Raw genomic sequence first — 21,729 nt, forward strand, 5'->3', positions numbered from 1 at the left:
GCTGAAAGGGATCTCTGAGGTCAAAATGTTGAACGTTAAAGTAGCTGATCACTTCTTTCAAAAGGACACAATCAATACAGAAGTCAAATACGTTTTATAAATGTCCTTTCTCTCCCTGGATGTGTCTCTTAGTACCCTCTAGTGGCATCAGCTTAGCATTTTCAAGCGTATGTTCATGCCCTGCCAGCAAGGATCACCATTTTCAAACTGTCTTTCTCTATATTGAACTATGAGAAGATCAATTAAAATCCCTCAACATTCTTTACCAACATAATTTCAATCTCATAACTTCCATTTAAGGTATTGAAGTGGAAGGAAAGGCCACTTTTATTCATTTCATTTCCTACAACAAAAGTTTTATGATATATAATATGTAATTTAAGAAATAATAAAAATATGTTGGTAAATTGTTATGGGAACATATTACACTTGAATTAAGCATCCATATTTTTGAAGACCTTTGTCCATATATGTTAAAAACTCCATTCTAATACTATGCCTGAAAAATGAGAAATAAATATTTGGTAATAGAGAAGAAATTGGTGTGTGTGGGATGGGGGCAGTAACTATGGATCAGACCTTTCATATAAACTCTGGATTTATAGCCTTTTAATTTTTGGCCTGGATCCTTGCCCCTCATACCTTAATTCATCATTTAAAGATTTTACTTTCCTTTTGCAAATATGACCAACATGTCTTTTCTGTTTTTAGAAAATGGCAGAAAAGAATACAAAGGAAGGTCGGTAATGACAAAGAAAACTAAGAAATCTAAATATGAATCATTTTCATAGGAGACATCTACCAATAATATATAGAGATGTTTAGAGATGTATTTCTCAAACTTTTCAACTAAAAATTCCTATAGAAAAGAGAATTCTTACCTGAGTGTCTTAGAGTATCACCTGGTGAGGACTACTTTTACCTTCAGATTTTTGGGGCACATAAAAATGGAACTCTTGAGGGAAGACTTTTCTGATTATAAAACTACTAATTACATGCTTGTTGTAGAAAACTTTTTAAGATACAGAAAAAAATATATAAATAAGAAAATAACAATCCAATAAACTTGGATATATTTTCTTCTAGCCTTTTTTTCCTGAGTGTATCATAATTTGAAATCAGGGTCTATATTGTGTTTTTTACCTAACTATATATTTTTTCAACAAATAAGCATTTCCCTCTCCTGTTAATGATTGTATAACCTGTGTTTATAGTTATCAAAATTCATTGTGTTGTTATTGCCAGTTACTTAAATTGAAGTGTTCGTGTTAATCACTCAATGTTTTATCCTCCTGAATCATTTCAGTTTTTCTAGAATTGGGTAATTTACTAACTATAAGTAAGTATTTTTCTAATAGTTAACTAGCATAAATGAACTCATAAAAGATATTTAGATTGCAGGTCATGGTTTTTTGCATACCCTCTTCATACATACAGATGATGTTGTTTTAAGTTTTACAGTTCCTGTGTTCCCCTTTCACAGGACTTGCTTTGAAATCTTAAAGTTATAGCACTGTGAATACTTTATGAAAAATGAAGACTGTGGTTGGGGTTTTGGAGAGCAACCTCAACCCCAGTGTAGTTCATTTACATGGTGAAGTTTTTGGTAAAGCATGATTTTCACATGCTTAGAAAATGGCAGAAAAGTGCATAGTGGGTCATTAGTGACAGTAACCCACTTGTATTTCTTCTTGTTCAAGCCATGGTCCCTCTTACAAAACTGTGCCATGGATTTGTTACACTCAGAGGCCTCAATCTACTTCTCCTTGGGGGGTTCCTTGGTCTCATCAGTGCCAGCATTTCTTTTAAGCCTTGTTTGCTATATGATAAGACTGAGATAATTATAGCCCAAGGTAGTATTGGTATAAATGCGCTATTTCTTTGTTACATATTCTTAGGTGACTTCAATACAAATAACAGTGATAATGATAACGTTTATGAATATACTTAATGTGCCAGGCATTAGGCTACATGCATTTAGGTTTTCTCAGTCTAATACTTAGGAGTTGGAACTCTGACTAGTTCCATTTTACACTTGTAGAAAAGTGAGGCTTATGATGGTTAAATAACTCACCCTGGACTAGAGAGCTTTAAAGGGTGACAGAATTTGTACCTGTGCTGACTTCAAGTGAGTGCTTCCAACCACCTCTGTCGTTGTACCTTCCATCAGAGGTCATTGAAAATAGAAAATATTAGAGAGTAATTTATCTCAGAAGGCCACTTTTGAGTCCTGTGTCCTTTAGGTAATTAAGCTTATGTAGATGGACTCTTATGAACCTGTTTCCACCATAGTGCGTATCTAAGTGGAGTGAGGACTTGAACAGGCTGCATGGAAGAAACAGGTCTCACGTAGCCATCAGTAAGAGAGTAAGGGAGGAATTTAACAGAGAAGATTTGGAAGATGATACTTTACTAGTATAAATAAAATGTGCTCACATTGGAAACTGGGAAATTGAGAGTTAGATATACTTGGAAGTTTGCTTTCATTAGGAGGGAGAACTCTTTCTTCGGAATTAATGAGAAACTTTGGAGGAGTTTGGATCTAGTTGTTGGAACTGAAATTTGACCTGCTAATGAATGGAAAATTACCATTTATTTCTTATCAGAAGAAATAACACAATGATTCAAACTCTGTCATCTATGGTGAAACAGAGTGGATAGAAATGTATGCATAGGCCATGTTGGAAGTTGTTTTTTATTTTTTGGGGGGGAGGGGGTTGCCAGGGATTGAACTCAGGGGCACTCAACCACTGAGCCACATCCCCAGCCCTATTTTGTATTTTATTTAGAGACAAGGTCTCACTGAGTTGCTTAGTGCCTTGCTGTTGCTGAGGCTGGCTTTGAACTCACAATCGTCCTGCCTCAATCTCCCTAGCCTCTGGGATTACAGGCATGCATCACAGCGCCTGGCTTGGAAGTTGTTTTGTTAAGAATAGATTTCCTTAAAACTTCCAACAGGCCTCTTTCTGAGTTTCTACCCACTGCAGTTGTTATTAGTAACTATTAATGATCTTGAATAGGACTAATCAATATTGTGATCACATGAACTTTTATTTGATTTCAGAGGTTGGCTTTGTCTTCTAAGTACAGGATTATGTCAACATTATTTAGCTAGTCGAGAAACACAAAGTAATGATTTGTAAATAGCAGTGAAATCTTTATTTCTGTGTTTCTTTTTTCACACTGTGTTCTTTTCTTTTAAAGAAATTAATGAATGTACTGTGAACCCTGATATCTGTGGAGCAGGACACTGCATTAACTTACCGGTGCGGTACACCTGTATCTGCTACGAGGGCTACAGGTTCAGTGAGCAACAGAGGAAGTGTGTTGGTAAGAGGCATTTAGGACAGACAGTTATTAATTAAATAGAAGATATTTGTTATGTGTAAAACATTTTTCTTAAACAAGTCGATTTAAACATGTCAAGAAAATGTTACTATGTTTAATTTTTAAAAGATGTTTATACTTTCTCTAAGAGAGCTCAGAAAAAGGATCTGCCATACTCCTGGGATTCTCTTCTTTATTCAGTGGTACCTACCTTGTCAAATTTGATATATTTACCTGAATGTGGAATAATTTATGAAAGTTTTTCAGATAAAGTAGATAAGAATTCCAGAAAGAGCTACCTAAAAACTTGTATTCAGCAAAAGCAAGTTAATATTAATGTCTGCTATAATAAAGAACTCAATGTTAATGTCTGCTATTATAAAGAATTCATTTAAGTACACGAAATATGATTTCTAAATTGGATTTCTAAATGGAGGACCTGTCCGTGCCCTGGCAGGAAGCTATTAATGAATTTATAAGTAAGAGATTTCATATACATTGCTTTGGAATAAGAGGTATCTCAGAGAGAGGTTTAATAGAGTTAAATCAATCATTTTAATGCGTTTACTATAAACTTAATTTCCTTTTTCAAAAAAGGGAGATTTAGCACTAAGTTACAAGGTGTTGTCAAAGTAAACAAAGCAACAAAGGCAGATGTGTGAATTTTGTGCATTATGTAGGGCAGGGAGGAGGGGGGGAAGAAGAGCTAATCACACTGCTCTATTACAAGTTTCCCCTTCATTTGCATACATTGTATTCACCTTTAGAACCCAAAATATGAAGTAGAAGAGGCAGTAGAGATGTCTTAATCCAGCTCCTGGCCTGTGCACAGTGAAAGAGTCTCCGACTCTCTTGCTGACGGCACATTCCAGTGCTTGATGACCCCAGTTATCCGCAGAATGCTGGTTTGACCTGAAATCTGTCTGCAACATCAATGTTGTGGTTTTTAGTTTTAACCTTTGAGGTTATATGCAATAAGCTGCTTCCTCTTCCCACTCACCATCCTTCAAGGATCTTGGCAAGACAGAGCCTGTCTCTTTTTACTTGTTCTCCTCAGTTGTAAAGGTTTGTGTCCCCAGGGAATGGCATGCTGGTCTTTTACAGAGCAGGGAGACTGAATTCTTGCTACACAGCACTAATCTTTTTCTATTTGTTGCATTAACAGATATTGATGAATGTACTCAGGCCCAACACCTCTGCTCCCAAGGACGCTGTGAAAACACCGAGGGAAGTTTCTTGTGTATTTGCCCGGCGGGATTTATGGCCAGTGAGGAGGGTACTAACTGCATAGGTAATGGCAGTGTTCTTCCTAATGTATAAATTCTCAGACCTGGGGTTTTAGGTGTCCCAGGACCCTATCAGTTCAGTGCTCATTAAGACAATCCAGAAGTTTTAAAATAAGCGTTTTGTTAGGACATGGCCATCTGCTAGGCACCGGCAGATATAAGTGAATTTTTTTTTCTTTCCAACACTTCTGATGGAGGAATGTCAAAAATGTACAGACACGGTGTGTAACATGTCACTTCTGGACCCCTTGTGAATCAAACCTCTGTGATTTGGAAGCCTGTTGAACAATCCAAGGGGTGATAGTAGATTTTAGTTATCTCACAATTATGTTTGAACTAAGCTGGGAGAGGTGTGAAATGATACTTTGGAAATTAAACCTTGACAGTGTTTTCTGCTTCATATAGACGTGGACGAGTGCCTGAGGCCTGACGTCTGTGGGGAGGGACACTGCATCAACACCGTGGGGGCCTTCCGGTGTGAATACTGTGATAGCGGGTACCGCATGACCCGGAGAGGCCGTTGCGAGGGTGAGTCTGCTTAGAGAATCAGGATCCTGGCGCCTGCATGCGCTCAGCACAAGCGCCCATGAAACACAGGGCTGGGTCTGGACTCCAGGGCCGTAAGCACAGCCTGGTTGCTGTTCTCCTCCCTGATTCTGCAGGATACCAGTGTATCCAGGCTCCCACACTTTCTGGATTCACAGCCACTTTGCCTCATTTCAGTGGCTCTGTCTGGATTATTTTCCATCTTCGTGTTCTCATTATTTTTCACCCTGGTATCTGCCTTCCCTGGTATTTGGAGTGAGATCACTTTAATTAATTGCCGAGTATCCTCGTACAAACCCAGTCTTAATTAGGACGTCTGGCTTGTTCATCTGGAAACATAGTGCAGGTGGAACCAGTGTTGATTTTTCGTTTTCAACTTGTTGCATTCCTTTGTCTCAGCTGCCTTCTTTTACACGTGTTCTGGGACTTTCTTGCAAACTTCCCACAGAAGTATTGTCTGACCAACTTGGTCAGATTCCAGTGGTGCTAAATAAAATTCCTTTCTTACTGACCATAGCCATAAGTTTGCCCTCATCAGGGAGATGTAGCTCAGTGGTAGTGCCCTGCCTAACATGCATGAGGTTCAATCCTGAGTAGAAAAAAATATATATAGAAAATATGTATTACATGGCCCAAATTACTTTCCAGTTATAGTTCTGTCTATGTAGATGTCGAGGTTGGGCAGGTACTTTTTTGAAACTGCTGCAGTACTTTTCTGTATTTATATTCCTGAAGAAATACATTAGCTTCTGTTGAACTTCTGTCATGGAGATGTGAGGGCCAGGGCACAGGGGTCTCAGGCTGGTGTTGAGTAGTTTGCATGTGAGAGTGGTTTGGGGTCCTAGGGTTTCCTGCTTGGCTGCCAATAGTCTGCCTTTTGTTTAGCCTCTAAAGTTAGGGAGTGACAGACCAGGTGGGCCAGTCTGCTCTTAGCTGTCCCTTGGCTTCTGCCTGTTGGTTTTCTTCACAGCTCCAATGACCCAGAGAGCTAATTAGACATTTTTGTTGGCAGCTCCCACCTGCCCTTCAGTTCTGCATACAGTCCCAGAATGGAAAGAGAAGATATTTCATCAATAAGGAAAGAAGGGAGGAGACAAGAAATTTGAAGATTATAAAATTAAACTGAAAGCTCATAGAATATTCAGGAATACTCAATATATGGAAATTATTTAGCTGAAATATCACCAGGGTTCCCCGAATAAGTAATATATCATTCTATCCCCCATGAAAAGGCTAGCGAAGCAGAAGGAGCCAAACAGTGCGGCTGTTTTCTACTTTGGTCATGGACTAGAACCAAAGGTCCCTGAGCTCCTGGCTCACAGAAGATTTTCTCAGCTGTCACTAACGAAGCTGCTTTCAAACAGCACCAGTCTCCAAGGAGCCTATTGTAGTTTACAGACATTATCTCATTCATCCTTGCTTTATTCCGTAAAAGCATTACAGGGCAGGTAGTCCCTCATTTATAGATGAGGGAACAAGTGAGAGCAGCAGGAAATTCAGGGATGTTATCTTGTATTGCTCAATGTTGCACTGTATTTATTGGGCCAGCCTGGCTCAGTGACATTTCTCTGATTAGCAGTTGTATTTTTATTTATTTTTTTTAAATTCCCATCCAGAGGAGAATGTAATGATTTTTGGAAATTGAAACTGGCAAGCATCATCTTTTTTTTTAAGAACAAGAAGTCCCAGAACATCTGAGCTTAAAAAAAAAAAAAAAAAATCCACAAACATCACTGTGTGTTATTGTTTATTAGTAGGAATTTTTCACTGATAAAAGAAAAATTACAATGCTGACCTGGTGCTTTTTTTTAATATCTTCATTTTTTTTGTCATTTTTAAGCATTCCTGCCCTCCCAACAAATATGTAGTGGAGTGGAGTGGGAGAAAAGTTTTAAGTGTACCAGAATGAATACATGAAATACCTATGGATGTCTATTTAGTGAACTAGTTATGTATTTTTTAAAAAATATTTTTAGTTGTAGATGGACACAATACCTTTATTTTGTTTATTCAGATATATGCGGTGCTGGGGATCGAACCCAGGGCCTCACGCATGCTGGGCAAGCGCTCTACCACTGAGCTACCAACCCCAGCCCCAGTTATATATTTTTTTCACTTTCACTTTTCAGGATATGCCCTGAAAATCTATTCATGTGCTAAGTATGTTTAAAGGTCTATATACCATTCATTTTGTATTAGAGCACTTAGATACAAATTCAAAATCCACCTCCAGAGAAAGCACTTCTTTCAAATGCCACTCATTTTCATCTGTTGAACTCCTTCCTGTATTTTAGTTTCCTTCATTTTCTTGTTTTTAACCATTCTTTAAAAATAACTAATGCTAGTGTTATAGTTATCTCTGCTGCAGCTCCCACCAAACTTAGGTGATTTTTTTTCTTCCCGGTATTAAAAAGAATGATTAATAATTTCAGTTAGCAGCAAATGAGAGAAAAGGTCTATTTTTACCAGAAAATAGTCACACAAATTTAGATTTAATATCTAAGTGTCCCAATATAAAATGTACATTATATAGGACCTCTAAACACCCATGTTTTTCTGGAAAATCTTAAAAGTATATATGAGTTCACTCTCTCCTAACGTTCTTTTCTTCCTCCAAGGACTTTCTATCATATGAAAGGTTTTAAATTACTCAAACCCAGGATATTCTTGGTTTATAAAGCCAAAGTGAAGATTCCCTAGAGCATCTAATGTCTGCAGAGAAAATTCTGGCCAGGTAGATATATGGCTTCCTCACTCTCGCCCCCATTCCTTGTATTTCTTTCTGGCAAGCTGTGGTATTACTTGAAAGATTTGATGTTCAAAAAGTGACCTCAGAAGACTACCAACTCCCAGAGTGGAGAGGTCTGACGCTGCCAGTTGAAGAATTGGGGACAAGTTCTTCCTTGGAATATGTTGTAAATATTTTAATCCAGGTATACTTCACCATGCATTATTGCCATATGTTTAAGTCTAGACCCATCGTCTCACCGAGTTGTTTTCTCCACTGAAATGCAGATCTAACCTGCCTTTCCTCTACTTCCTCATGAAAGGAAGGTTTCACTGTGGTATTGTGATGAAATTTCAGTTGATGACCTACCTCTTTGGCCTTTCAGATATTGATGAGTGTTTGACTCCAAGTACTTGTCCAGATGAGCAGTGTGTGAATTCCCCCGGGTCTTACCAGTGTGTCCCCTGCACAGAAGGATTCAGAGGCTGGAATGGACAGTGCCTTGGTAGGTATCAAAGTTTTTCTTTCTTCTGTACATTACATTTTCTGATAGAGTGTTATGTTGACAGTTTAGTCCTCTCTCAAAATGAAAAGCAAATGAAACGTAATAAATTTACATCATTCTCGGAAAAGTTCTAAGTAATTTTTAATCATGGACAAAATAAGAAAATGGGTTCATATGTTAAGATGTAAGATTTTAGATGGAACAAATAATTCTAATTGCAATGAATTGTTATCCCTAATCTGATAAATACAACCAAATAAAATAGTAAATACAACATGGAAAAGAGAGATAAGGGAAGCATGAGAAGTGAGCACGGACTAATCGAGTAGGAAAGATACACCTGAACTTGCAATAGAAGTAGAAGATGTTGTAGTTTAGGCACAAGGGAAGATAAAGTTACCAATTCGCTGTGGTTCTTTTTCCTGTGTGGATCTGTCTACCATATGATCTTTTTCTTAAAAGTTGAACTCTTTTCCATTCCATGCCAGAACTCTGAATAAGTGGGCTAAATGTGTCATTAATTCGTTCTTTTCTTTCCCCGGTGCATAAGAATTTACTACTATGCCCAATATTGTACTAAGTTCTGGAATACAGTGAGGGGCAAGAAACAAGTCAAAAAGAAGAAAGGGGAGCTGCTTCCTTGTGATTCTTACATTTTTGGTGGGGAAGACTGGCCCACACCCAAATATCTCACAAGTAAAACTTACAAAGGCTAGGAAGGAAGGGTCAGTGATATTACGAGAATTTTTGAGAGAAGGAGTGGCCCTTAGAAAAAATTCTAGAGTTGAGACTTAACTAGGGGAGAAGGTGGGAGGGTGGAGATTTATTTTAGAGGATGCAAGGATAAGTAGGTGTCAGAGGCACACTTAATACTAAAACTTTTCTCCCATCACCAGACAGCAGATCAGCCACCAAGGCTGGTGGAGGTGGTCCCCGAGCCCATGTTCCTATCCCCAAGAGTATCTCCTAACAGAATCATGAGATGCAGATTTTTGAGGAACAAAAGAAAAAATATATTCATTAGTTGTTTATTGGATAAGCAGTTGTTTATATAATTGGTTTTCATCAGAAAGTGCATTTGGTTTTAATTTTCCCATTTGGCACAAATTGCCTAGTTACCTATTAAAGTTCTATTTGTTCTGTCATTTTTACACACTGATGCATGATCCAGGAAGAGTGCCTGAAGTCTACCTTAATACTACAATTTGCTGTAGTGTAAACACAGCCCTGATTCATGAATTTACTAATGGAACATGGCTGACCAAATTGGCAAGTGATTGTTGTTCAATATAGATAATACTAAATGTGTTCTCGTGTGTATGTGTGTGTGTGTGTGTGTGTACACACACATATATACACATATTTTGTTCTAAATTAATGGAAAATACACAGTACCTTATTTAAAAATAATTTTAATTTTGCCAACCAGATGAGTAGAATCATAAGAAGAAATATTAGGTCACTGTGTTGCTCAATTCAACCAAAGTCACACATTTAGCCTCTTGTTCCAAGCAATAGCTTTTGTTTCTACACTGCTGAGGTCATGCATTTCCTGTTATTAAGAGCAGGAATGTTTTTTTTTCCCTTCTGCTTTGCGTGAAATTTTAGGCTGTATGTAATCTACACATCAAGCCACTCTGCCACCATATAATTGCTATTCCATCCATTGTTTATATTGAGATTACAGTTCTTTTAAATTTCTGAGGATTTTTGCAAATTATACTGATAGAGATTTTCCATCTTAATTTTTATGAAAAGAACTTTCAAGTGTTGAAAAGTTGAGAGAGACCAAAGGCAGATTTTGCAACACGCCCTTCTTCTTGTATTAAGCCAACAAGCGGATTGAATTTTTCTGCTAAGGGTTCACTGTGCTAATGAAAACTCAGCCCTATCTTCTTGTGCCTTTATAGGTCTTAGTTTGTCACCTTTATACTTTCATACCTTTATACTTTCATCCTCTCAAATGCTTTTCAGAAGGTACATCTTAAGCCTATCTGCTAGTTGAGCTAATTGATAGCACATGATCATTTGTTCATTTAAACAACCACAGGGGGCAACTTATGCATGCCAGATGTTTTGCTGAGACACTAGGGGTTGAGAGTGAGCAAAGTTGCTCCCCTCATTGTACTTACATTCTAGTGCTTACTGTTTAACAAGTGAGCACGTAAAATATGTTGGATATTAACAGGAAAAATGAACCAGCCTCCGAGAGAGGGCAGCATTCTAATTGTTTTCATCTCTAACTGTGACCAGTTTGGGGCTTTTATATATCCTTTTCATCCAGATAATTTAGGATACATTGGTGAGATTTTTATCCTAATTTTTTAAAAGTTTGTTTTAATTAGTTACACATGACAGTACAATGATCTTGACATATCATACATTTGAATCAGATGAGGTATAATTTCTCATTTTTCTGAGTGTACAGGTTGCAGAATCACATTGGTCATGCAGTCATGTATATACATACAGCAATAATAAAGCCTATTTTATTCTGCTGTCCTAATTTTTAATCGACAATTTAATGTAATAACATTAAAGACTTGACCATTTCCTATAGTCACACCTTTTGGACAAAATCCTACATTTGGCACTTGTTAGTTGTCATCTGTAGAGATGACAGTCTCTACCTCACATGGCTGTTGGGTTCCAGATATCTTAGTTTTTTTTTTTTTCCCTACAACCCTCCTCCTGGCTGTGTAGGTCTGCATGTTATAATCAAATACGTGCAAGTATCTGTGTAGTACACAGACTAATACTTAATTTGGCATTATGTTTTTGTTTTTTTTCCTTTAAGTTTGTCTATCTTCACATCAATTTGATTCTCTTTTCTTTTAAAATGTTCATTAAGAATTGCTACTCTGACCCCAGTGTTCTGCAGGGATCTGGTGCCAGTTACACTTTGTTTCTTTCACCAGCTAAATGATGAACTTGCCGAGACCATTAATGCTCTCATTATATTCACGCCAAGGAAGCTGGGTCTTACTGATGGATGCTTCTCTTTGATTTGTGAATTAGAAAAGAAATTGTTTGTGTAGAAACAGGTAAAATGTGAGCAGGTGTTGTCCGAGGAACGACATTTTTTTCCTGGTATTTAGGGCCTACCGTCTTTCATTCTGGGTCATTTATTGTCCACGTCAGATATCCCTTTCCAACTCTTCCTAACACATCAGCCCTCAGAGTGTTTTTGGCAACTCTTGTTGGCTCTTCTGTTAATGTAGCTGCTTCTGGCAAGTTGTGGATTTTGGTCTCCTCTTGAGAGTCCTGTCGTCATTCCACACAGTACGCCTTGGGCCTGCATCGGGGACCTGCTGCCCACTTGATCCCTGCCTTGAATGGCTCTTTCATCACCCTGGGTTCTGGCCAGTTCCAGCTGGCTGCTTTGACCAGGACCTCTCTGAAGGGAAGCCAGCCTGACAGGTACTCACTTGATGGGTTTCTCTTAACTCATGGGGAGCTGGACTCCCTCAAACCTGATAAGAACCATCCCTGAGGATGTTGCTCTAACATTTCATTATTTAAAGGTACACTTGGCATCTCTGATACAGAGGTCCTGGTTCCCTGAGGTTAGATGTATTTTGGGCTGTGTGACCTCTCTGATGTTTTGTTCCATTGTCTGTAAAATACCAAAGAAGGATTGAAATAACTTCTTTGTAGGATTTATTGCCAGAATTAAATAAGTGATAGAAAGCACCTCATGAGGGCTGGAGTGGTGGCTCAGCAGTAGAGTGCTTGCCTAGCACATGTGAAGCCCTAGGTTCGATCCTCAGCACCATATAGAAATAAATAAATTAAATAAAGGTATTATGTAAAAAAAAAAGAAAAGCAAAGAAAAAGAGAAAGCACTTCATGAGGTATCTGACACAAGGTTAGACCCAATAAACATTATAACTATTCTTCCTCTAATCATATTACCCTCCTTTTTATTGCCCTTGTCCTGAAATACTAAAAAAAAAAAAAAGTAGTTAAGTTACCTACTAACCTACGATACCTGTTTAACTGTTCCATGTCTCTATATAAGTATATTCTCTTGGGCTTTCTTTAAACTTCCATCTTATAGACTTTAACTCTCCCTGTGTCGCGGGAACTTTATTTTATGGATTTGAGAGAGAGAGAGAGAGAGAGAGAGAGAGAGAGAGAGAGAGAGAGAGTGTGTGTGTGTGTGTGTGTGTGTGTGTTTGGTTGTCCTTTAATTTCTTAACATTTTTATTTAGCTAGAATTTACTTCCTGGGAACTATGATACTTCTCAGTAGAGTCATTAACAATTCCTGATAAGTGATGAGGCTTTCCATAACAATGCTGCTGTTTCCACTCTTTGGGAGAATATCATTTCCTTTGCTCACCTTCACATACATAAATGTGGCATGAGTTTCCGTAGCCAGGCAATTAGCCCTTTTTAGGTTTACTCTGTTGTCTTGCTTTGTAGTTAGACTGTGACAGCCCCTGTGACCTGGGAACCCAACTCCAGTTTTATCAGAGCGTTCCTTCTCCATTAACCCCTAAGTGGAGGCTTACTATCTGACTTCCATGTAAGCTTTCTAAATGTGATCACTCCTAGGTATTGGAAGACCCTAGTATCATTCAATCCACTGGAAAACTGGTTAGCTACAGTCTGAACCAGAACCAGGCACCAAGAACTTGCAGGTTGAACATGGAGAGCTCATTGTTCTAGAAGTTCTCTTCATATTAGGATTCATTTTCAGATTTCGAGATTCATTTGAACCTTTAGGGAATACATGAACATTCACAGATTTATCTGAAGTTGAAGGCCTTTGTACTATATTTTTTATATAAGATGACAGCTGAGCACAATGTATACCTTTTGCAAATTTTCTAAAATGTACACTCATCAGCCCTAAATTATCACATGCTAAAGGAATCCTCTAATCAATCACTAAGCTATTTATTGTGCTATAGACTATGTGTCTACTAGATGCCAGGGATACTAACTTAACGTCTGCTAGGTGCTAGCAATAGAAATAACAACAAAACCTACTTTTGAAGGCAGGAACCATGCAAGAAAATTTGTTTTAATAAAAACTTCTCATTATGTAGTTTACAAAGGATTTTGACTTGATTGTTTCCTTTGATCCTCACAGCAGTCATCCCTGTGGAACAGATGTAAAAATTGATTCTCAAATAGGTTAGTGATCTTACTTAAAGTCACAAATAATAAATGGCAGAACTTGTCAGAACCCCGGGTCTTTTATTCTACAAATCCAGTGTTTTCTTTTGTCTGTTGTAACCCTCACATACACATGAAAAAAAAAAAAAGCAATTTAAAGAAGACCATAAGGAAACTAACTGTGTAGAAAGGAGAAATCCTTGCAGGCTGGAATCATCTCTAATAAGGATTGGTGATAAGGGATGAGGGAGTCTAGAGTTTGAGAGGACAGGTCTGCACAGTAGTGACTGTAGTTGAGTTTTTCTGGAAGGCAGAAATGTTTCTTTGGAAAGGTGAGACAGGAAGCCAGTAATTGGGTGGGATTAGTGGGTTGGTTCTCTAAGATCATCCTTGGCTTTATGTAGTATGTATACAACCTTGGCTCTTCTCCAATTTCTGAAAAGCAGTGATGATTTTTTTGTGGATTGCATAACAGATTTTTGTCAGCAACTCTGCTACTACATATTTTAACTTCATTGGAATTGACAGAGAAAGCCTAAGATCCTACAATTTACAGTACCTCACCTGCAGTTTGAGGATGTCTTTTCACACTGGCTTGACCGGCAGCCTGTCTTCTGTTTTGCCGATTTTGCTTTTCTGTCAAATATATTCTCCCAACATCTTTAGAAAAACAAACAAACAAACTATGTGTGCAGAACAATTGAGAATCAACAATTGTGCAGAATCTTTGAAGTAATAGTACACTTGTGGTGGATACTCCTGTATTTCCATGTAGTGCTAGAATAAGATTCTTTCTTCCCAGTTCAAATGAAGTCCATAGAATTGACTAAGGACTAAGTTGTGGTTGGATGGGCTCAGAGAAATGATTGGTTCACACTAATCAATCACTAAGCTATTTAATTTGTTGACAGATTCATCTCCTTGAAAGGACAGGGTGTAATATGTGTAAATTATTTCCCTGGGACAAATTCTGGCCAACTCCTCGGAGTTGATAGGTGAAGTGTAAGGGGTCACAGCCCAGAGAGAATGTGACTGGGTGAAGTTAACCTCTGAAGACCCTTTCCACCTGGTAGGTCATGCCCACCAGGGAGGAGCTTGAGTCAGTCTTGTGTATTCCCAAAACATTAGGAAGGGAAATGTAAAAAAGATTTCCAACCCAGATAAATTGTACCCCAAGGCAATAAGAGAGCCAGCAAGGTGGTATTGCTTGCCAGTTGGGAGACACTGTTGTGAAATTATGGAGAATGGAAAGTTGTCAGGGAGCTAGAAGGAGGTTAATGTTCTCATTTTCTTCGAGAAAGGATAGAAAGTGGAGTCAGGGTATTCTTGACCACTGATCTTGGTGTTGACCTTGACAAAGAATCATAGAATGCATGCTTCAAGTGATGAAGTGAAATGCTTTCAAAAAGAAGGACTGATCATGAGCCAGGGTTCAGTAAGGACAAATCATGCCAGACTGTCCTCATTGGCTTTTCTTTATGAAATTATTAGATGAGTAGCCTAGGAAATCCTGTGGGTAGGGCATGTCATTTCAATAAGGCATTTTTGTTTAGTCTCTTGGGGCATTTTAGAAGAGAAGGATCACCTATGTTGGGTGATAACATAGCAAGATAGATGTATAAACTTTTGAGTAGTCATATCCATAAATCCTGACCTTATAAACCTCTGGCCACTTTGTTACCCTGGGAGATTCATTAATTCACTGGATGGCAATTGTGCCCTAATAGTTTATTGGTAAATTGGAGCTCAGAACCCAGTTTTCTATGAACCCAGTGATTTTTCCTAAGTTTCCCACTTGAAATGGGAAAGGCCTTTTGAACTCATTATATAAATGCATTGGAAGAATTGGAGTGATGTGTATTTTTTATAGACTGTGTCTTAGAGTAAGATGAATTTTGAGCTACAATATGGAAAACCAAAGACATAATCATCTCCCTCTGTTATCGGGGTAAGGTGACCATAGTGTGGTACATGTGTGATGGGTAGGTACCACCTAGCTTTCATGGTATTGATGAGAGATCATCAAGGAGTAGAAATAAGAATTACAGGGGCTAGGCCTTTTGCTTTTGTTACTACCAGGACACCACAAGTTTTTGTTCTCACCTATGTTGGAGAACACCAGAAAACCATTCAAGTTTTTTTTTTTCACCTTTTTTTTAATTGGTTGTTCAAAACATTACAAAGCTCTTGACATATCATATTTCAAGTTTTTTAAAGTAGATAAGCAATAACATTGATCAGATGTGTATTTTAGAGTTTACTCTTGCTGCAAGCCAGATAACGGATTAGAGATGGCAGGACAGACATCATTATCCAAAGTACATGTATGAAGACATGAATTGGTGTCAATATACAATCAGATATAAAAAATTCTGCTGTATTTGTATAATAAGACTTGTCATGCATTCCGTTGTCGTTTATTATTTTTTTAAATCAATTTAAAAACTTTTTTTTAACAAGGAGTTTCCTGCATAATTAAAAAAAAGTGAGATGGTAGTACAGAAAAACAAATTAAAGATTATGGCAGTTCTCAGGTAAAAGGAAGTGGAAGTAGTAGGAATAAAATGAAGTGAGTGTATTGAGAGATATTTGGAAGGTAGATTAATTTGATTTGGCAACGAATTGTAGGGAAAAGAGAGTGAAGGTTTCAAAGGGATGACTCTCCAATTTCTGACTTGGGCATTTGAGTAGATAGTGCTGCTATATATTGATATGGGAAGCAACATGTCACATTGATATGATATGGGGAAAAGGCAGGGGAGGGGGTTAAGGGTCAGTTTTGGCTGTGAAGACCCAAAGGAGCCTGTGGGACATCAAGGGGATTTCCTGTAGACTGACAGCTAGGTGCATGAATGTGCAGTTTAGGAGAGAATTCTGGACTAAAGATATTGTGCTGAGTTTACTTCATTCCATTTGTTCCATCAATTGTTTTTGTGAGGCCGATCTGAGACATCTTTCTTCTTTGTAGGAATTCTTCAGTGATATTTTTCTACATAGACATAGTTATTTCCTCCAGAACATGATCTCCATGTAGGCCACGTCTTCCTTCAATCCAAACTGTATTTTCTACATATAAATTCTTGGCTTGACAGGATTCTGGTTCCATGCAATTTTGTCTATCATAAATATAGAAAAGAATAAACATATCAAGCTACCCTAGACACTTCACTACATTATGCTTCAACATTAATCATGGTAGTAGCCTTAAAAAAAGAAGTTTTATAAGCATCTCATGAATGGTAATCTCTACTGTCTGTTAATTTACTTTAGAAAAATTGATTTTTCTGTTATTCTTTAGCCTATAAATCACTTTCTCTGGTCATGAATAATTAAAGAGAATAATCCATACATTTCTGAACTTGTTAACATTTTTGAAACCAAACCAGATACTAGACATGACATTTTCCCCTTGCCGTCTGGAATTTCCATGCCTAGTGTCTAGGCTCATTCTGTTCCATTATTTACTTTGGCTTCAGTACTTGGCTTCTTCTTTCAAGTTGTTTGCTTCCAGTGTTTACAAAAGTGGATTCCCACAAGCGAAGAGAGAGTGGATAATGAGTCAGTCTGGAAGTGCTATTTTTGTTGCCGTGGACTAACATCATTTCACCATAATTAGTGATGTTTTGTGAGAGCAACACAGAACACCTAGGCAGTGCCTATTCCTTGCCTCTTCTCCATAGGCACATGGAACACACAAATGCTTTACCATATTTTAGTATAAATCTCTGAATTCTATTGTAAGACAGATAGAATGCAATTCAATCTGAATCCCAGATTGCCAAATAAAGACTGTGTTGCTTATGTGCTCTCATTTTCTGCTTCAGGAGGAGAGAAATCTTTTATTTTTTTCAGATGTTAGAGAAAAATCTTTATTACTTTTGTGGTGAGCACTAAAAATATGAAATGCATGCATTCAAGGGCCTTTCCTTCTTTTTCTTCATATTGTTTATCAGCTTTATGATTAAGGTGTTCAGATTGAGTTGTAGACTGATATAAAACAGCCTAAATTGTGACGTAGTGTGTATAGTTACTGTGGTTTCAGTTCTTCCTCTTTAAGTTTTTGGTTATTAATGCTACACTAGTGTCTATACAGTAGACTCGCCCAGGGCCATTCAAATGGGGTGCAAAATTCAAAAGCTTCTTTCTTTTTGAATAACTGAATTCCAATAGGAACTTAATGAATGCTGGTTAAATGAAGTCAGTGAAAACGTAAATGATTATTTTCAATATAAACACTGTGTTAGAAAATAATAATTTTTAAAAAAACTCATTCATTCTCTTTTTATGTAGCTGTTTCTATCCATAGTCTTTGCCTGTGATACAGACTTATTGCCAGGTTTAAAAAAAATGGGCTTTGAACAAATCTGATTCAAATCTCAGAACAACCATTTTCTAAATACGTGACCTTGGACAAGTTATTGAACTTCTCTAAGTCTAATTTCCTTCCATAAAATGGCTAGTCCATATAAATTTTGTTAGAACTAAGTGAGATAATATATGCCAAGCCTTTAGACCCTATGTGCAGTAAGCATATGATAAAGATTAGCTGCTGTGATTATTATGATTGTTACATCTGCTTTCTCAACCTGCACCCTACTTTCAGATTGACCAAAAGGCAGGCTCTGTCCCCTACGTTGTTTTTTGTTATACAGATTCACTGCTGTGTTAGGGTGTTTCCTTAGAATTGTTCTCCCTTTCTGTAAAAGCTTGCTTTCATGGGTCATGAGTTACAGCCTTTGCTGAGAGGACCCTTCCATCTTGCTGAACTCATCAATTTCCTAAATGGCCCCTAACCCATTCTTTGATACTTTGGAAAAATTTACTTTCTGGGAAACATTGCTCTAAACCTACCCTTTCTCCCTGTCCCCTCTACAACAAGCTTTCCGTCCTTCCTGAATTTATTCAGGTAGCATATTTGGTCTCTTTTGGGTCACATTGGGAAAGTAACTAAGGCACAGAATCACGGTGCTTGCAGCTCACAGCAGGGCTGCTTTCCTTCCTCAGAGCCAACTTGACAGTTATCTTTAAGAATCTGCCTCGTCTTCTGAAGGTCTACTATTTCCATTTCTAACCACATTTAACTTGATTCATGTTTTATTTTTATGTCGTCTTCTCTTTTTTTCCTTTTTATTACGCAACATCCCACAAGATGTGGACGAGTGTCTGGAGCCAAACGTCTGCACAAATGGTTCTTGTTCCAACCTCGAGGGCTCCTACATGTGCTCCTGCCACAAGGGCTACAGCCCCACGCCTGACCACAGACACTGTCAAGGTAACTGCCTCGATTGTACTTCCCATTGTATTTGAACTTCATACAAGGGTAGATTAGAACGAGTGGCTTTAGAAAAAAAAACAAACAACAACAACAATAACAACAAAAGTGCTACCTGTGTTTGTTTTGACTGAGCTACTTGGAACACATTTTAGTTGGGATCCTTAGAATGTACACCTCATGATGTTTCAAAACAGAGCAGATCTAAATACATAAAGCCAAATGATATGTTTTTAGAGAGTATCTATAAACCACATCTCTATTAATTTAAATTTTTCTGATTATAAAAGCAATACATACGAGAGCATAACTCTGTATTAAAAACCATTGAACTGTGCACTTTAGGAGAATTATATCTCAGTAAAATTGTTATTAAGAAACTAATTTAAAAAATTGTCAGTAAATAGCACAAAGATCAGTGGAGTATAGGAAAGGAATGGGGTAGGGAAGGAGAGGGGAAGTACTACAGACTGAATTAAAGCACATTATAATCCATGCTTTTTAATTATGTCAAAATGAATCTGTAGGTTATGTGTAATTAAAAACAACCAATAAAAAATATGAACCCCAAATAATGAAAAGAAACCAACATTTATTGGTTGTATAAAATCTAGTAAATGCAGAAAGTTGAAAAAGCAATCTCTCATAATCTTATTCATAAATATTCAGCTCATGGTTATTATGTATAAAGATGTACAATTTTCATCTCTTGCTTTCTGTCAGTTTTATGAGCATTTTATGTTCTATTACTGACTCCTCAGACATTGTTTTAAAGACTGCATAATATTCCAGTGTATTACTGTGTCCTAGTTTTCTTGCTCTTCTTTGAGTGTTGAACAAAAACATTTCTTCCAACTTCTCATCATTATGTGAAAAAGGTTGTAACAGGCCCCTTTTCTTTTGTAAACCTTTGTCTGAATTATAGAATAATTTCTTTATTCATAAGAGTGGAATTATTAGGTAAAATGGTCTGAATGATTTTTACTATTTTAATAGAACATTAATTTCTAATTTTTAAAATTGTATTTCTTTTAATCTAAAAGAATTAATTGCTATTTTAAATACTAATTTCCTTTAATAATTCCCCAGACACTTATAATTATTAAACATTCATTTCATATTTATTAATAATTTATATTTCTCCATTTGTAAATTTCTTTTAATCTTTTCTTATTTATAAATTATTTTTATATCAGTATATATGGTCTCTTTATATACATACATATATAAACCTTTACTGTTTTTGCAGTACATTGTTATAATTTATCCAAGGTTTCAGTAGGTTTTCTTTTTAAAATTCTTTCTTTTTTTTGGTGCCAGGGATTGACTTCAGGGGTACTTATAACCACTGAGCCACATCCCCAGCCCTTTTTATTTTTGTTTTGAGATAGGGTCTCACTAGATTGCTTATAGTCTTTCCAAATTGCTGAGGCTGACTTTGAACCTTCAGTCCTCCTGCCTCAGCCCCCTGAGCTACTGTGATCATGGGTATGTGCCACCATGCTCAGCTTTTTTTATAGTTCTTTACACTTTTAATTTTTTTCCATGGTCAAATCTATGGGTTGTAATCTTTCTTTCCTTCACTTCTTTTGTACCTAAAAACATGTTCTTTCAAAGGTGAAAAAGAGGAAATAAGTAAAACTTTTCTTCTTTCCCAAGTAAATGTCTCGATTTAAGTACAAAAGCTAGAGAGATAATTAATTTCTCATTGTGAATATCTGGGTTCCCCCCTTAAGAATTGAAGCATCTTAAGCGAAATAAGCCAATCCCCCCTAAACAAAGGCTGAATGTTCTCTGTGATATGCAGATGCTAACACACAATAAGGGGGCAGGGAGGGAAGAATAGAAGTTCCTTGGATTAGACAAAGGGGAATGAGGAAAGGGAGGAGGGATGGGAATGGGAAAGACAGTAGAATGAATCGGACATAACTTCTCTATGTTCATATATGAATACACGACCAGTGTAACTCCACATTGTGTATAACCACAAGAATGGGAAGTTACACTCCATATGTGTATGATATGTCAAAACACACCCTGCTAGCATGTATACCTAAAAAGAACAACAACAACAACAATAAAAAAAAAGATTTGAAGCATCTTCTGCTGGCAATAGGAATTAAAAGACATCTGAATTTGGTGCCTTTCTCCTTCATGCAGTGGAACACCAGCCACGCTGGGGAGCATCTAAAGTGGGCACATCTTTGTTTTCTGCTTCTTCTTTTTCTCGTGGCCCACATTCCAAATTTATTTGTCACTTTTGCATTCTTCAGCTTGTGTTTTTTGACCCATGTAGGCTGCTGCCACAGCTGCCCTGTGAAGACTTCTGCTGGTTTGGACACAGGCCCTTCCTCATGAGCATCTCACCTTTCAGATCCATTTTCTTTCTCACCATTTCCCTGAATCATGGCTCTTCCTGTGGTTCACTGTGCAACCTTCAGTATATAATCTCAGATTTCCAGACTTCATGTCATTCCTAAAATTAGAGGACTAGACTCTCTTTAAGGGATAATGCTCAGAGTAGGCAAATCTTGGGTGAATGACTCATTGCTTCTGCCTTGCTCTTGGCCATGGCCAAACCAGTTGAGCCTCTGCTCTCTGATAGGCTTCCTGGAGCCCAGGAATTCACACCATCACCACCAATTGGTGCCACCTCTCAGAACACTGGTCTACAATCATGGGTGGCACTCTTGGGGGTGGCTGCAGATGCTGGTCTTCCTCTCACTGTGTATATCAAGGATCCAGCATATGGCTGGCATGATGCTCAACTGTGTGTGCTATGGAGAGGTTGCAATCCCTCAGAGAATGTTTACTCACTAGAAGAGATGCACAATCTGCCGCAGATAATTAGAGATAATAAAATATATTGAAAGGCAGAGTAGATAGCCACCCTAACCAAGTGATGAAAGTCAGCTTTATCACAGATGTCATGTGAACCT

The 21,729-nt window shown here is 37.5% G+C and overlaps 1 protein-coding gene across 7 annotated transcripts in view; it reads left to right on the forward strand.

The window, feature by feature from the left end:
* The window catches only part of Ltbp1 (latent transforming growth factor beta binding protein 1), a 393,004-nt gene that overhangs the window by 282,968 nt on the left and 88,307 nt on the right, over positions 1-21,729 (forward strand). For all 7 annotated transcript variants that reach the window (XM_046441615.2, XM_046441616.2, XM_046441617.2 and 4 more), the window contains 5 exons: positions 3,205-3,330; positions 4,493-4,618; positions 5,019-5,141; positions 8,273-8,392; positions 18,668-18,790. In XM_046441615.2, the coding sequence (XP_046297571.1) occupies positions 3,205-3,330; positions 4,493-4,618; positions 5,019-5,141; positions 8,273-8,392; positions 18,668-18,790 (618 nt within the window). The remainder of the gene's footprint in view (positions 1-3,204; positions 3,331-4,492; positions 4,619-5,018; positions 5,142-8,272; positions 8,393-18,667; positions 18,791-21,729) is intronic.

This window comes from Marmota monax, unplaced genomic scaffold, assembly GCF_021218885.2.
Source record: "Marmota monax isolate L192 unplaced genomic scaffold, Marmota_monax_Labrador192_F-V1.1 WCK01_AAM20220418_F8-fsc00010, whole genome shotgun sequence".
In the NCBI taxonomy this organism is placed as follows: Eukaryota; Metazoa; Chordata; class Mammalia; order Rodentia; family Sciuridae; genus Marmota; species Marmota monax.